Genomic DNA, 15630 nt, shown 5'->3' with positions numbered 1-15630 from the left:
TATCTGGGATGAGAGAGCCTGCCCTGCCTCTTTTTAGGCATTGAATCAAACACTGTCCCTCCTGCCTAAGGAGTTTCTTGCCAGAAAAGCATTTCAGGAGAAAGTCACAATTTCCTGAGCCAGACACTGAGCTTAGTGTTAAATAATGGAACTTGAAATCTGTGTCCACATTTTACTCTTGATGAGATTAGAAAGCTTTCTAATCTGGACTGGCAAATTCCCAAGACTGAAAAAGTTACTTTTGGCTGCAGTTCTCATTATCACACACTCTCCAACTGTTCCAATTTAGTAGGGACAATCCTGATTAATTCTCTGTTGTCCTACTTTTTCACCTGTTTTTGAAATGTCTCAGTTTCTCTCCCCTCCTGCCAGTTTCCCCTTTGTCCTCAGCTTACTTCAGTTGTTCCAAACTGCATCCAAAGTGCAAAAGTAGTTTCCACTATATAACCTCAGCAGTGAGGAATGAAGAAGAAGGAGTAAAATTATGTATTTCCCAGTAGGTTCTGGCAAAAGCAAACTGCTGCAGCCTCTCCTAGTTTGTTTGTTTCTCTTCATCTTTTGCATACGTGACTACACTGTAAGGTTACTTGGTCATATATGTCCTGGTTTTAATCTGTGCAATGTTATAGGGCTTTTTAACTCACGAAGCCCTAAGGGCTCCATGGAGCATGGGTTGGGAACAGCTGGGGCATGTTACCAATAAGGGCCCCTTAACTTCTAGATCTCATAACCTATTTACCATGGAGCTCACATGTATCAAGAGTACATATGAATAAGCAAAAATCAATCAACGGCTGAGAGAAGATGTAGACCCAAAAAGTATCCTTTTTAAGTTTTGTCAGATTCTGAGTCAGATACACTCAGTGCCAATTTCATCTGCTCTGTCTCTTACCATCTTCCATCAGTGGTGGAATGATGCTGAATTTGCAACTGAAACCTGAGGGTGTAGTGTATTTACAATTTAAGTGCTGCCTCGCACCCCTTTGAAAAACTGTACACTAGAAATTAAGGAGCACTGCATCCATGCATTTCATAAATAAACGATAGCATATATAATCTTGCAGAATTTTCAGTTTCTAGTCCCAGCTTCATTAGAAGCAATTTCCATCAATCTTAAAAGAACCACTCAGCAATCAGTTCAAGGTGTCTTACAGTATTTCTGGCTACCAGTTGGATTTAAGCTTCAGTAAGCACCCAGATGCCAACACTGTGTTTTAAATGAAATCTCTTTAAAGTAATACTTATTACACTTTAAAAATTTTTTAAAGCACTAATGCATCCTACCTAGTGTCTTCCAGATGCATTCAACACAGTCCCCACTAATTGCTGGTTAAGGGATTATAGGGCACTGGTTTGGAGAAGGCTGCATCTATAGGGCACTGGTTTGGAGAAGGCTGCATTGAACAATGAGCCTTCCAGTATCAGTTGTGATGTCATGGGCTGTTTACAACATTGCCAGTTCAGGATCACAAAAGGCCTGAGGCTTTTCGGTCATATCCTGAGATCTGGGGACAGCCACTGGTGATGTTGCATTGTCATTAAGCACTGTGCAATTACACTTACTCACAGCCTTTCATTGAGAGAGAGAGAGAGAGAACATTACCCTGTTTGGAAATTAAGACAGAAAATTTAGCTAATGGGACTGTTCCCAAATCAAGATGAAATGAGGCCGGGGGATATTCCTTTCCACTTACTTAGTGAGACAGGATAAGGAACATTTAATCTAGTTTATTTACTTCTAGACAGTAGGTAGATGCAGAACAGAGTGGTGGTTGACAGAGGAAGCTAACTAAATACATAACAATACCTGGAGAGTCTGTAAATTTCAACATCAAATCAATTAAAATCTTTAGAAATTGTAGTTATCTGTTTCTCTATTGGTTGTGCTGGAAATTTGCACACAATCTTTTCCTCTTGCCTAGAGCTGAGCCAGCCAAAACTGGAGAATTTGTACCCTTGTCTCTTGCCTGGAGATGACCCATGAAAACTGGAGAGCCATGGCCAAGGCCTGAGATTTAGCAACCCTAGATGTTAATGAATAATAGGACAGTGAATTCAGGAAAAGATGTCACCACTAAATGGGGCCTAAATTCAGAACCTAAAGGTAAAGTCAAGACATAAAGGCAAGTGTAGCTACATGTTTTGGCAAGGAGGGAAGAGGAGCAAGATACGGGATCGCTAAGCGAGCAAGGATGCTGTCAATAAGCAAAAAATGACTTTTTGAGATGGTATTTTCCAGATTCTGTCAAACCCTGTCAAGAGACATGGAGAAAAATAGACAGGGTAGTAGAAACAGCAATGAAGGCAATAAGAAGGCAGCGATAGATCTATGGACAGGATTCAGGAGAATCCATGAACTCTTGGCACAAAAGGAGAGGACCAGCAAGATTAGTTGGAAACACAACGGTTGTGAACCTGTGAGAGGAAGGTACATAGAATTGTGAAGTCTACACTCTGGGACTGCTTCTGTGCCTTTAAGCACTTTTCATAAGGCCTCCCACAGCTGTGTCCTGGCAACAAGAAATTTTGCAATGTGATGAATTTTCATGTCACTTTTGCAAAACGAGTTTATATTAGATTTGGATCCTACCTGACCAGAATTTTCAGGGTTTCTACTAATTTGCATGTACTCTTGATATACGTGAGCTCCATGTGTAAACAGGAGTGCTAGGGGTGTGGGATGGATATATAAATATTAGAATCAGAGTAACATGCATTCTGAAATGCACACTTGCATGTTACAAAAACAGCACAGAGCAACCAAAGCACATTCTATAAGGGCATGGGACATTGTGGATCTGTGCAGGGGTAGTTCCTGGATTCACATCACTGCATGACCCATTAGGATCATGGGAAGGTGGTTGATATCAAAGCAACGAAAGAAAGGATGAAAGAGAAAAAGAGAAAAGGGAAATGGAAACGACCAAGATTCTTAGAATACAATTATGGGCTTTGTTCTTGTTATGCCCTCAAATAACTTCTGACTTCTAGCAACCCTCAGGCAAACCTGTCATGGTGTTTTCTTAACAAAATTAGTCCAAAGAGGTTTAACATGGCTTTGATCATTCCTTCACTTTTTACTCATTCCCAAAGGTGTAGCTTGTGACAGATTTTCTGTGGACAATAAAAATGTATAAAAAATTCAATGTCAAATCTCCTCACTCATATATTGCTGTAAAGCATTCCTTGGAACCTCAAATAAAGAGTTAAAATTGATGTAAAGACGTTGAGATATGCGTATAGGCAAGTGTTTATTGATTAGCCCTTAGGCCATTTCAAAATAACACAAAATAACACTAAAACAAGTAAGGTGGATATATCTCTCACAACAAAAGAAGGGCGGTAAAAGTTTGGTAGGAGTGGGGAAGGGAGGAAAATATACACCAATACAATTGTGTATAAAAATTGTGTATTAGCAAAAAAAATACTAATACCATAACTTATCCATAATACATATTATAACTTTAATTTAAATGAATTTGAGTGTAAAAGAAGGTTGCATACTACAGATGGATCAAGAGAAAAGAAAGACAGCAAAAGCACCATACAACTCAGACTGAAATCATAATGAAGATGGGATTACTACTAAAACAATATGGAGACATTGGCCTGTTACAGACTGCCAAAATAAAGCTGCTTCGGGTCTCTTTGGAGGTATGCTGTTTAAATTATGCATGCATCCTAAGAATCCAGAAGCTGCACCAAAGCTGCACTCCAGTGCTTAGGAATGGAGTGTGGCTTTGGCGCGACCTCCGGACTCTTAGGACCCATGCATCATTTAAATAGCATACCTCCAAAGAGACCCGAAGCAGCTTTATTTTGGCAGTCTGTAACAGGCCTAAGAGAGGCCAGCAATGTTATGTGGCAGCTTAAAAAGCCAATGTGATCCTAGGCTGCATCTGTCAGGAGTCTTTGGATGTATATTTGTGCATGGCAGGGGGTTGGACTGAATGGCAAGTCCAACTTTGATTTTATGAGGTTCACTCAAATAAACAACAAATGTTGACAATGTTAGAAGTGATCAATGAATGTTAGCTATTGATGGGTTTTCCCTGACAATGGAAAAGTATGCCCTAATCATACTTGGGATAGACACCAGCTACAGGATAGAGGCAACGTCATGTGATAAAGATTGGAAAAGGTGCTATTTAAGTATTGCCAAAGGTGCTCTTTTATTACTATAATAGTGATTTAAAAGTTGCATGTAGTAATTTCTTGAACCCATTTTGAAACCCACTAACTGGACATTCACTCCACACAAAAAGACCCAACAAAACCCCACACCCATTCAGTCTTGGCAGAAATCCATTCACTTGATTGTCTGCAGACAGAGAAAAACTCAGAACACAAAGCACTGCTCACAGTTACTCTGCTTGTATCTCCCAGAAATAAGCAGTGTATTGACCGGCTATTCCTCTTTCAATATGGATTCCAATCTAAATAATTATGTACTTAGTTTTTTGTGGGGCTTTCAGGCTATGTGGCCATGTTCTAGAAGAGTTTCTTCCTGACGTTTTGCCAGCATCTTTCTCTGAAGATGCTAGCCACAGATGCCACAAACTCTTCTAGAACATGGCCACATAGCCTGAAAACCCCACAAAAACTATGGATGCCGCCCATGAAAGCCTTCAACTCCACATTAATTATGTACAGTCTGCCCTTCCCTTATGTGAGGATCCATTCTGGATCCCCCACGTAAAGGAAAAAACATGGATGCTCAAGCCCCATTCAGTCCAACCCCCTGGAGCACACGCCACGGGAGCGCACACCACTGTTTCCTTCCAGTGCGCACCTCCCTCACTTCCATTGTGGCTTCCAGCATATGCACTGTACTGTTAATCTGATCCTCTTCCTCTTCCTCCCCCCTTCTTTTTTTCCCCTTTCTCTCTTAAAAGAAGGAGGATCAAAGATGTTCGTGTCTGATACTGAGAACTATCCATGTTTCACTATCACAAAGTGAATGTAAACATTGGGGAGGGGAGGAAACAACATATTTTTTTAAAAAGTTAAAGATAAAGCTGAGGATGAGGCTCACTGTGCTACCACCACACTGCCTAGCAGATGTCCATTGTGCTGTTCTCTTCCACACTTGCCTCAAGAGGGAGGAAGAAGTCTCATGGAAATGTCTGGGAGTGGCACCCACCCTTCCATAGGCAAGTGATGGCCATAGGCATTGTTTAATGATGCCCTGTTCTCACTCTAATTGTTAGAGCTGATAGACCCACATGTGGCCAGCTGCCCTTCCCTTTCCCAGTTTACAGATAGAGCGGTGCATGTAAAAATTGCTTAATAGAAACACAGAAATGCAAGGGGCCACAAGAGTCATCTGTTCCATCCCCATACCATGCAAGAATATTCAACTACAGCACTCCTGAAAGATGCCCATTCACCCTTTGTTTGATACCCCCAAAGGAGAGTCCATTGCTCCTGAGGCACTCTATTGCACTATTGAACAGTTAGCAATAGCAATAGCAAGTACATTTCTATGCTGCTTATCAGTGCACTTAAGCACTCCTTAAGTGGTTTACAAAGTGAATGCTAATTGCCCCCAACAATCTGGGTACTCATTTTAGTGACCTCGGAAGGATGCAAACCTGAGTCAAGCTTGAGCCCTTCCGCTGGTATTGAACTCGCAACCTTATGGTTTGTGAGTGAGTGGCTGCAGTACAGGCATTTAACCACTGTGCCACCAGGGCTCTTTACAGTCAAGACATTCTTCCTAAGGTTTGAGTGAAATCTTTTTTTCTTGTAATTTTAGTCAATTGGTTAATGTCCTAGTCTTGTTCATCTGACATCAGATATTTACAAATGGCTATCATATTGCCTCTCAGTCACCTTTGCTCCAAACTAAACATACCCAGCTCCCTAAGCTGTTCCTTCACCGGACTTTGTTTCCAGAACTTTTGCCATCAAGAGTCAAAGTGAATGCAACACACTGCTGCACCCTCTTCACAAATTCAGGGGAGGGTAGTGGGATAATAATAATAATAATAATAATAATAATAATAATAATAATATAGTTTATTTATACTTCCTGCCTCTCCCATGAATCGAGGTGGGATTACAACCTTAAAGGACACTTAGTACAATTTACAATCAATACAATAATAAAATAGTAACACTGAATTTACCAAGATAACACTTGGCTTGGCAAGGAACTGGGATGGTGGGTGAATGCTGCTCCATGTAGCCAAAGTATTGACCCATCCCTCATGAACTACTGATTTACATGGGCTGGTTCAGGTAATTACACAGAGTTTTACTGAAGAAATGAAAATCTAAGAAGAAATGGGGTGGCATTAATAGTGAGAAGATATATAGCAAAAGAAGTCATGAGATAGAATATAAAGTCTGACCAAGTCAAATGAATAAAATTTGAGGGAAAATCCATCAATTTAACCATAATCCAAGTTTATGCTCCAACTACAGAGGCAGAAGAAGGAAAAATTGTTGGAATCAAGGAGAAAATTGACTACACACCAAAACAAGACTTCCTGTTAAGCATAGGTGATTAGAATGCAAAAATAAGAAACAAAGCAGAATCAAACATAGGAAAATTTGCCCTAGGATCAAAAAACAAAACAAGAGAGTGACCAACTAAATTTTGTGAGGCCAACAGTTTGTTCACCACAAAAACATTCTTCAAGCAACCAAAGAGAAATCAAATAGGTTACATAACTGCAAGCAGACAATGAGTGGTTCCAATCTCTATGCAAAAACAAGATCAGGAACAGATTTGTGTCACAGACCATAAACTACTAATATCAAATATCATAGTAAATCTAAAGTACACTAAACCAACCACTGTGCCAAAATACAACCTGAAGAACATCTCCAAGCATTTAAGCATCCAAGAATTTAAAGATAATGTGAAGTCAAAGGCTTTCACGGCTGGGCTGCTCTTCTCTGAAGATGGCCAGCCATAGATGCTAGCCAAACGTCGGGAATAAACTCTTCCAGAATACAGTCACATAGCTCAAAAACCCCACAAAAAACTATTTAAAGATAAAGTTAAAAATAGATTTGCACCAGAAGCCAGAAGGCCTCTGGAGTCAAACCAGGAACATTGTCAGGCAGGAAAGCAAAAAGACACAGTCTGCAGCCAAAAAGAAAGAGACACCTCAGTGGATGACAGATGAAACTCTTCAAGCAGTTAAAGATAGTTGGGAAGCAAAAATCAAAGATGACAGAAACAGAGCCAGAACCATGAATGCAAATGTTTAACAACTTGTGAACAGGTACAAGGAGAACTACTATAATACTCAATATATGAAAATAGAAGATGACAACAAAAAAGGAAGAACAATAGGCACCTTCCACAAGATCCGAGAAATCAAAGCGAAATTTAAACCAAGACTGGGTATGCTATTCAACCAGCAGGGGACCACATTATATGACCAAGTAGAAATAAAAAAGCCAATGGAAACCAATAAACTAAAGAACTATATAAAATGATAAAAAGATGACAGAGGGGCTGTGCAGATGGCCGGCTCCATGCCGCCCGTTTGTGCCCTGGAAGGAGGCCGCGACAACCAGATGCCACAGCCTCCGGAAGGACAAAAAAGAACCTGCTTCCCAACAGATTCTTTTTGTGTCCCAAAGGTGCGCCACTGGTGCGCTTGCATGCCATGATGATGCCCCTTGTGCGTAGCACCATTTGGGCGCTGCGCCCAAGTGATGTCATCATGGTGCACCCTGTGTTTAAGGGCGCATGCCAAGATGGCACTTGGGTGGCAGAATGAGGGCTCAGACCATGTGCATGCTCCACCCTAGTTCAGCCCTAGCACACAGTCAGGCCAGCACAAAGTGCCAGTATGTACTGCCTCAAAGTCATTAAAAAGAATCATTTGAAGATGAACCTCCAGTTTCAGAAAGTGAAGTGGAAGTTGCACTCAGAGCACTTGGGAGACATAAATCACCAGGAACAAATGGCACACCAATAGAGCTGCTTCAAGTTACAGAGACAGAAATTACTCTAGTTCTAACAAAAGTCTGCCAACAAATACAGAAAAGAAAACAATTGCCCACAGATTGGCCCAGAGACTGCAGTAACCACAGGACTATTGCATTAATTTCCCACTAAAACAACATGATGCTCAAAATTCTACTACAAAGACTTTTACCATATGAAGTGAGATGGGCTGCCTTTATGCCTCTTCTTCTCTTGGGTTCAGGAAAGGACTGCAAACATAATAGAGAACACTACAGAATTTCAAAAGAAAATCAGCCTGTGCTTGATAGAATATAGCTTTTAGTTGTGTAGATAATGAAAAACTATGGATTGCTTTTAAAGAAATGAATGTGCCACAACATTAGATTATCCTAATCCATAACTTATATTTAAGACAAGAAGCTACCTTTAGGGCAGAACACAGAGAAATTGAATGGTTTGCAATTGGCAGGAATGTCAAGCAAGACTGTACAATATTTTCTTTTTAACTTGTATGCTTAACAAATCATATATAAAGCAGGATTAGACTTGGAAAAAGGAGTCAGGAAAATTGGAGGAAGGCACATCAACAATTTTAAGATATGCAAATAACACCATACTACTAGGAGAAAATAACAAAGACTTGGAAGGATTATTGAATGAAGTCAAAGAAGAAAGTGCAAAGGCAGGTTTACAGTTGAACAATAAATAAGAAAACAAAAATAATGTGCACAGATGATTTACATAACTTTAAAGAAGGTGATAAAGACATTGAAATAGTTCAAAATTTTCTATATCTTGACTCAGTCATTAATCAGAATGGAGATTACAGTCAAGAAATCAGAAGACGACTAGGACTTGGAAGGACGGCTGTGAGAGAACTAGACAAGATTTTCAAGTGTAAAGATATACCATTGAATAGTAAAGTTAGGATTGTCCATGCCACCAGATTTTCCATTTCTATGTATGATTGTGGAAACTGGACAATGAAGAAAGCTTATAGGAAGAAAATCAACTCATTTTAATGTGGTACTAGAGGAGTGTTCTATGGATACTATGGAATGTTAAAAAGAGAAATAAATGGATCCCAGAGCAAATCAAAGCTGAACTCTCCCTAGAAGCCAAGATACTCTTGTACTTTGAATATATCATGAGAAGACATGACTCACTAGAAGAGATGTTAATACTTGGTAAGGTAGAAAGCAGCAGGAAAAGAGGAAGACTACATTCCAGATGGATAGACTCAATTAAGGATGCCCTGGCCCTGGGTCAGCAAGATTTTATCAGGTCTGTTGATGATAGGGTAATTTGGAGGTTTCTCATTCATAGGGTCACTATAAGTTGAAGATAAGTTGTCAGCAGTTAAAAACAACAAGAAAAAAATGCAGTATTTTGCTTCAGGTCTCATGTTACTCGTAAAGTATTTCTCTTATTCTTCATCATGGCTTATTATTCATCATGGGTAGGGATGCCATAACCTGGCGGCTCCCGTGACAATCACGCTTTTGGGGGAACCTGGCCCGCCCCGGCCCAGTTCCCCCTAAATCTCGGGTTTGGGCCCGGCCTCCGGGCTGCCGCTAATGCTGCTGGCACTGGCTGGCCACCCTCCTCCTCCTCCTCCTCCTCCTCCTCCTCCTCCTCCTCCCCGGCCACGCCGCCCTCCTCCTCCTCCAATCCTCCTCCTCCTTCTTCTGTGTAGCTGCTGCATCACCCGCGGCACTTGCCCAGGCAGCGGCTGGCAGCAGCGTGTGCTTGCCTCTCTTGCGCACCCGCACGCGGGGCTTAAAAAGGAGCGCACATCCCCGAAGCTGTCTGGCCAATGGCAGAAGAGCAGGGGCTGGTCTGTTTCCAGCCCCAGTCTGCCATTGGCCAGTGAGCTTTGGAGGAGAAGGAGGAGGAGGAGGACTGGGAGGAGGAGGACTGAGGAGGATAGGCCTCTGGGCCAGGGGGAGGGAAAAGCGCCATTTCCTGGCGCACAATTCAACCAACGATGAGGAGGAGGAGGAAGAAGTAAGAGGAAGAAGAGGAGGATAAGGAAGAGGAGGAAGTAAGAAAAAGAAGGGGAAGAGGATGAGGAAGAGGAGGGGGAAGAGGAGGCGGAGAAGGTGGATGCCCATTTCCAAAGGTTTATTTCCCCCAAAGTGCCTTTTCTGTGTATTTTTGGTGCTTTTAATGCTAACAGGTCTTCCTTATTTTAAAAATGATAGTGATGATGACGGAATGGAGGGGGGTGGTTTGGCCAGAAAGGGAAGTACATTTCTGCCATCTGTCTAGGAATAATGCCAAAGTGTCCTCCATTTTGATCATGCCTAAGAAACATGCATTTATATTAACATTTTTTAAAAAAACATCAATTTTTTTCATGTGTCCTCCATTTTAAAAAAACGTGTCCTATATTTGAAAATGTTGTCCTACATTTGTCCTGGTTTGGAGGTCCTGACTTATGGCAACCCTAATCATGGGTGCCTTAGTGCCCAGGGCCTTAGGGGGAAGAAGCAGAAATAATGCTCAACTTGAGCATACCCTCCAATATTTCACAGATGGAAAACAGGACCCAAGGCACCAAGCAACATCAGAGTGTGGAAAGATGGCAAAAGTTATTAACAAGGAAGAAGAGACATATTAGAAGAACCTGCAGCAGTTTGCTTTTGCCAGAGCATACTAGGAAGGGCAAATTCTGCCATTTCCTCTCCTCTCCCTCTGCTGAGTTATAAAATTGCAAACTACTTTTGCACTTTGAACTCATTTGCAGCAATCATAACAAGCTAAGGACAAAGTGGAAGGAGGAAAGAGAAACTGGGACATTATAAAAACAGTGAAAAAAGTGGATGACAGAGGATTAATCAGGTCTGTCCCTCCTAAACTGGGACAGTTGGAGGGTATCCTGAAGCATGACAACTACTGCCATCTTTTCAATTAGGGCAGGGTCTGGTTGGGGCGAATGCAAGTAGGAGGTCTCCATTTAATAGAGACCCAAGACAGTGTCTCCCACCAGCTTAGTAGTAGCTGGCCACCAGGCTTGTGGCCAGATATGTCTTACTTTACATATGAAGAACATAGCAGCAGCAACTACCCAACTAAATTGGCCCAGAGCTGCAAAACAGCACTTTGAGGCCTTACGCTGATTCCTTGGTGAACACTGACCAGCACACTGAAGCACAGTCAGCATTTTTCTCCCTGGCTGTCGCTGTTGTGTTGCAGCCAGCCAGCTGGTTGTTCAGTCAGTCTGTAATAAGATAATATTCCTGCTGCCAAGTTACTGAAAAGAAAGTTGCCTCTGCTGCCACTTTGGACACTCCTTTTACCATCTCCAGCATAAAATTCCTCCTGGGATCCAGGAACCCGTGTGCCACACACCAACTAGAGCAAAGAAGTTAGAAATGGCTTTGGCCTAGCAACCATGCCATGCCTGTGAATCAGAAAGCATGCCTGGTTGCTTGGAAAAACAGAGAGGCCAATAGCAGAGGAGGAGGGGAAAGCAACTGTGAGAGGCATAGATATCACTCTCTTTTAAAATGCAACAGAAAAAATGAGGATGGGGGTTGAATAGAAGCTTTATGGAGACTGTTTTCATCATGTACCCATCCCCTAAAGTTCATCTACCCACTGCCAGCCCTGGGTGAATGGGATTTTCTCAATGATCGTGGCTTTGGCGAGGGCATATCCCTGCATGCTTTCAAAGACAGCTATTTATGATATGAAAGACTCTGTGAAAAGCAAGACTCACGAGAGAAAGAAAAGCTGGGGGATGGGAAGTGATGAAAAGGAGACGGCCTAAAGCCAACATTTCTCTGTGCTGGTTGCTGCACAAACTCCTTCATAAACACTGTCTTTGCACACCGACAGTTGCAACAGTGCCAGTCCCCAAGTCATGGGATGGGACATGTCCATTATTACCCAGCATTTTGTTTTGACTTGTGCTTTGTTTTTCATTTTCTCCCCCATCCCTGCCCTCTTTGTGGATAATCTCACCTGTCCATCTCTTGAATGACAGACATCATATAAACTGTGGTTGGGAAAACCATTTTTTATTTATTTATTTTTTTTGCCCTCCCACATCCCAATGATACATGCCTGCTGAGCGAAAACAAAATACCCGAAACCACAATGCCATTTAAAACAAAAATAGCAAAGAAAGAAAGAAAGGAATAAGTCATAGCTTGGCTTTCTGAATGCAAGACCGACTCCCCGACAACCCTCCCAGTTATCACAAAGGCAGCACTCACAGATCGGTGCATTTTGGACATCAGAGAGGTGAAGCTCGGCGGATTCCACAGCAGAGTTAAAAGAGGAGAGCCATCAGTCGGCCTTTCTCAGTACTGGCTGCACAGCATACAAGATCATGTTTTGATTACAAAAGCCCGGTCTGGGCTCCCAGCCAAAAGCACTGGCTGTCTAATATACGAAAGCAGAGGCAGGCAATCAGAACACCAATGTGTCCTCCTCTCCACTCTTCGCTCGCCTTTCTGCAGGATTGCACCTTTGTTATTCCCTGTGTGACATGAAGTCGATTGCTCCTTGGTCCCATAACCTACATGTCAGAACAAGGGAACCCAGAAGGGCATCAGAAAGCACATTTGCCCCTGAATGGGTGGACTTCAAGTTGTTTGCTTGCATCATGTCTTATGCCCACAGCAGTTTACCTTGGTAGGTAGATGTTCATAGCAGTCCAGAGAATGCAGTGAAAATGAAATCAAATAATTTCACTGGTATGGATTTCATTTTGCAAATCAATCATCCATCTACTCCATCCATAGATTAAGTTATACAGTACTGTATATATCACAGTGTTTCTTCCATGGTTGAGGGAGCACTGCTGGCCCTTGACAAATTTCAGATGAGAACTTAAGGACAATAGAAAGGAAGACATTTGAAAAGTAGGGGTTTTTCTTTTTTCTTTTTTCTTTCTTTCTTTCTTTTTTTCTTTCTTTTTTCTTTCTTTTTTTTTTGGCAACATGTTGAAAAGCTAGCCTGCTTCTCATTTAATGTTTTTAAATTACTCTGAAAAGCAGCTGGCCTCTTCAGCAGTGCAAACAGTGAATGGAAAGAAACTTCAAAGAAGCCCTGGCTACATGCAAAATTAATTGAATCTTGCCCATAGAAGAGAGAAGTAGAATTTGACTATTAATTCAGAATCTTTTAAGTCGTCATCTGTGTGGTAGCTGTAAGAAAAGAAATAAGAAAATCTATTTAAATCTGTCTTATTCTACCATATTATTACATTAATGTATTTCATCATGTTCTCAAAAGTTCTTGGTCTGAACTTAAAAACATTTTTAAACTACAAATAGAGTTGGTAAGAATGGCCATGCTGGTTGGGAGATTTTGAAGCTGTGATCCAAAATCTAATTTTTCTAAGATTGTTTATTTAAAAATCTTCTCTATGTGAAACTCTATCTGCACCAAAGGAAAACAAAAAAATGGTAAGCATCCAACAGAACCAGAGGAAAAAAGGAAACACGCCTCAAGATGCTGAAAAATTATGTTTAACAGCTAAAAAGGCCAACACATTTTGACCTGTTGATATTTTAAGACCTTCCTCAGGGGGGCTGCACAAGAAATAGGCTTATGAAGAGTTTCTTCAATTCCTATAAAAATTTAGACCAGTATCCTATACGTAGGTTGAACTTCCACCATGGTAAGCTTTTGGGGGCTCTTTGTGGAGGTCAGAATTCTCCACCAGACTCTTAAAATGACAACAATCCTCCCAAGGATCCAACGATCAGCTGTTGCAAACCCAAGCCACAGCCATTTTGTAGCCAATGGGGAGCTCTGGAAAAACATCTGGTTATGTCTCTATAGCCGGACAAAGAATAATGATATCATTTGCTAAGATTTTAAGAGTTCCCTTTTCCTTCAGGTTTCCTAGGGCACCTCCAGACGGAGGAAAAAATCTCTGGACATCCCAGGCTTTTCTTCTTGTACAAACCAATTTTATTTTTGAGATGCATATGACATTTTTCTCATCCAGAAGTATTTCCTGGGAACTCCTTGTATTGTTGTTTGCTCTTGTTGTGTGCTGTCAAGTCATTTCCGACTTATGGCGACCCTAAGGAGAACCTATCATGGGGTTTCCCTGGACGGTTTTTTCAGAGCAGGTCTGCCATTGCCATCCTCTGAGACTGAGAGAATGTGACTTGCCCAAGATCACCCAGTGGGTTTTCATGGCTAAGCCAGGATTCGAACCCTGCTCTTCAGAGTCATAGTCCAATGCTCAAACCACGCTGGCTCCTTCCTTGCATTACCAGAGACTTTTTATTCCCAGACCGATCTAAATTAACCCAATACTTATCAAAACGAAATACTATATGCTGGTTACTTGCCATGTGTTTCTGCTGTCTTGGACCCCGTAAAGGTAGCCACCAAGTAAACACAGCTGTTGTTTCCAAGACAAAGATTCAACCGTGATCTAGCATGGGAAAGAAGAATGTTACAGCAACGTGATTGTAATGCTTAACTAGTAGAATATTGCTAAAGCGCTTTAGTACTTTTGAAAATACCTCCTGTTTGTTTGTTTTTTTTAAAAAAAAAGACAGTTGAAATTGGTAAAAATCAATTGCTGAAATGTTCAATGAGATTGGGTATGACACAGGATAAGTGAGAGAGGAGAAGGAAAAAAATGAATGGGAAGTAGGGAAAGAAGGAAGGAAGGAAATAAAATGAAAAACTGTACATCATATTTCAGGAGAGAGGATTAGATGCAAAACCTTAATATGCAAGTGCAATCAAAACAAAAAGAACTGGAAACTCTCAACAACAACAACAACAACAACAACAACAATTTGTATTTTCCCGCCTCTCCCAGATGGATCGAGGTGGGATCACAACCTGGTATAAAATACACTACAAAATGAAATATAACAATTCAATAAAATACATAGAAATTGACAATTAAAAACAGGGTATCACAAGGTGACAGTGGAGCAAGGATGTTCTCATCCTGTTCTGGGAGGTGGATCTGTGTCTTACATGAAATCAGGTGGATATGCTTGCTGGAAAAGCTCCGTCTTAACTGCCCCCCTGAAAGTTTCTAGGGAAGTAGTAAGACGGATTTTTTCTGGGAGACTATTCCACAGTCTTGGAGCAGCTATCGTAAAAGCTTTTTGGGAAGTTGAAACAAACTTGGTTGTTGTTAATTCCAACAGATTCTTCCCCATTGTTCTAAGAGTGCGGGGCGGATTGTATAGAGAGATGTGTTCCCGCAAGTAACTTGGGCCCAAGCCATATAGGGCTTTAAAGGTGTTAACTAACACCTTCTATTGCACCCGGAAGCAAATTGGAAGCCAGTGAAGGTCTTTTAAAATTTGTGTTATGTGGTCAAACCTTGAAGAACCAGTGACCAGTCTGGCTGCCATATTTTGTACTAGTTGAAACTTCTGAACTTGGTACAACGGTAGCCCCATGTAGAGTGCATTACAGAAATCAAGACGAGAGATTACCAGGGCATGTACCACAGCTTCAAGGTCCTTCTGGTCCAGGTAGGGACGCAATTGGAGTATCAACCGAAGTTGGTACAAAGCACTTCTGGCTGTTGCATCTACTTGAGATGACAACTGTAGAGAGGGATCCAGAAGTACTCCCAAACTGCAAACTTCGTCCTTCAGGGGAAGTGTGACACCATTCAGGACAGGTTGATAAATTTCCTTCCCCAGACCTGAGGTGCTTATTGCGAGTACAGTGGTACCTCGGGATACGAAATA

The 15630-nt window shown here is 41.4% G+C and overlaps 1 protein-coding gene across 1 annotated transcript in view; it reads right to left on the bottom strand.

The window, feature by feature from the left end:
- CCDC9B (coiled-coil domain containing 9B) overlaps window positions 1–12237 on the bottom strand; it is a 92087-nt gene extending 79850 nt beyond the window's left edge. Inside the window, exon 1 of the mRNA XM_042472617.1 lies at window positions 12157–12237. Coding sequence (XP_042328551.1) covers window positions 12157–12177 — 21 coding nt within the window. The 5' untranslated portion in view covers window positions 12178–12237. The remainder of the gene's footprint in view (window positions 1–12156) is intronic.
- Window positions 12238–15630: the final 3393 nt, after the last annotated feature.

The sequence above is a fragment of the Sceloporus undulatus genome, chromosome 1, assembly GCF_019175285.1.
Source record: "Sceloporus undulatus isolate JIND9_A2432 ecotype Alabama chromosome 1, SceUnd_v1.1, whole genome shotgun sequence".
In the NCBI taxonomy this organism is placed as follows: domain Eukaryota; kingdom Metazoa; phylum Chordata; class Lepidosauria; order Squamata; family Phrynosomatidae; genus Sceloporus; species Sceloporus undulatus.
This window is presented reverse-complemented; position numbering and strand designations above follow the sequence as displayed.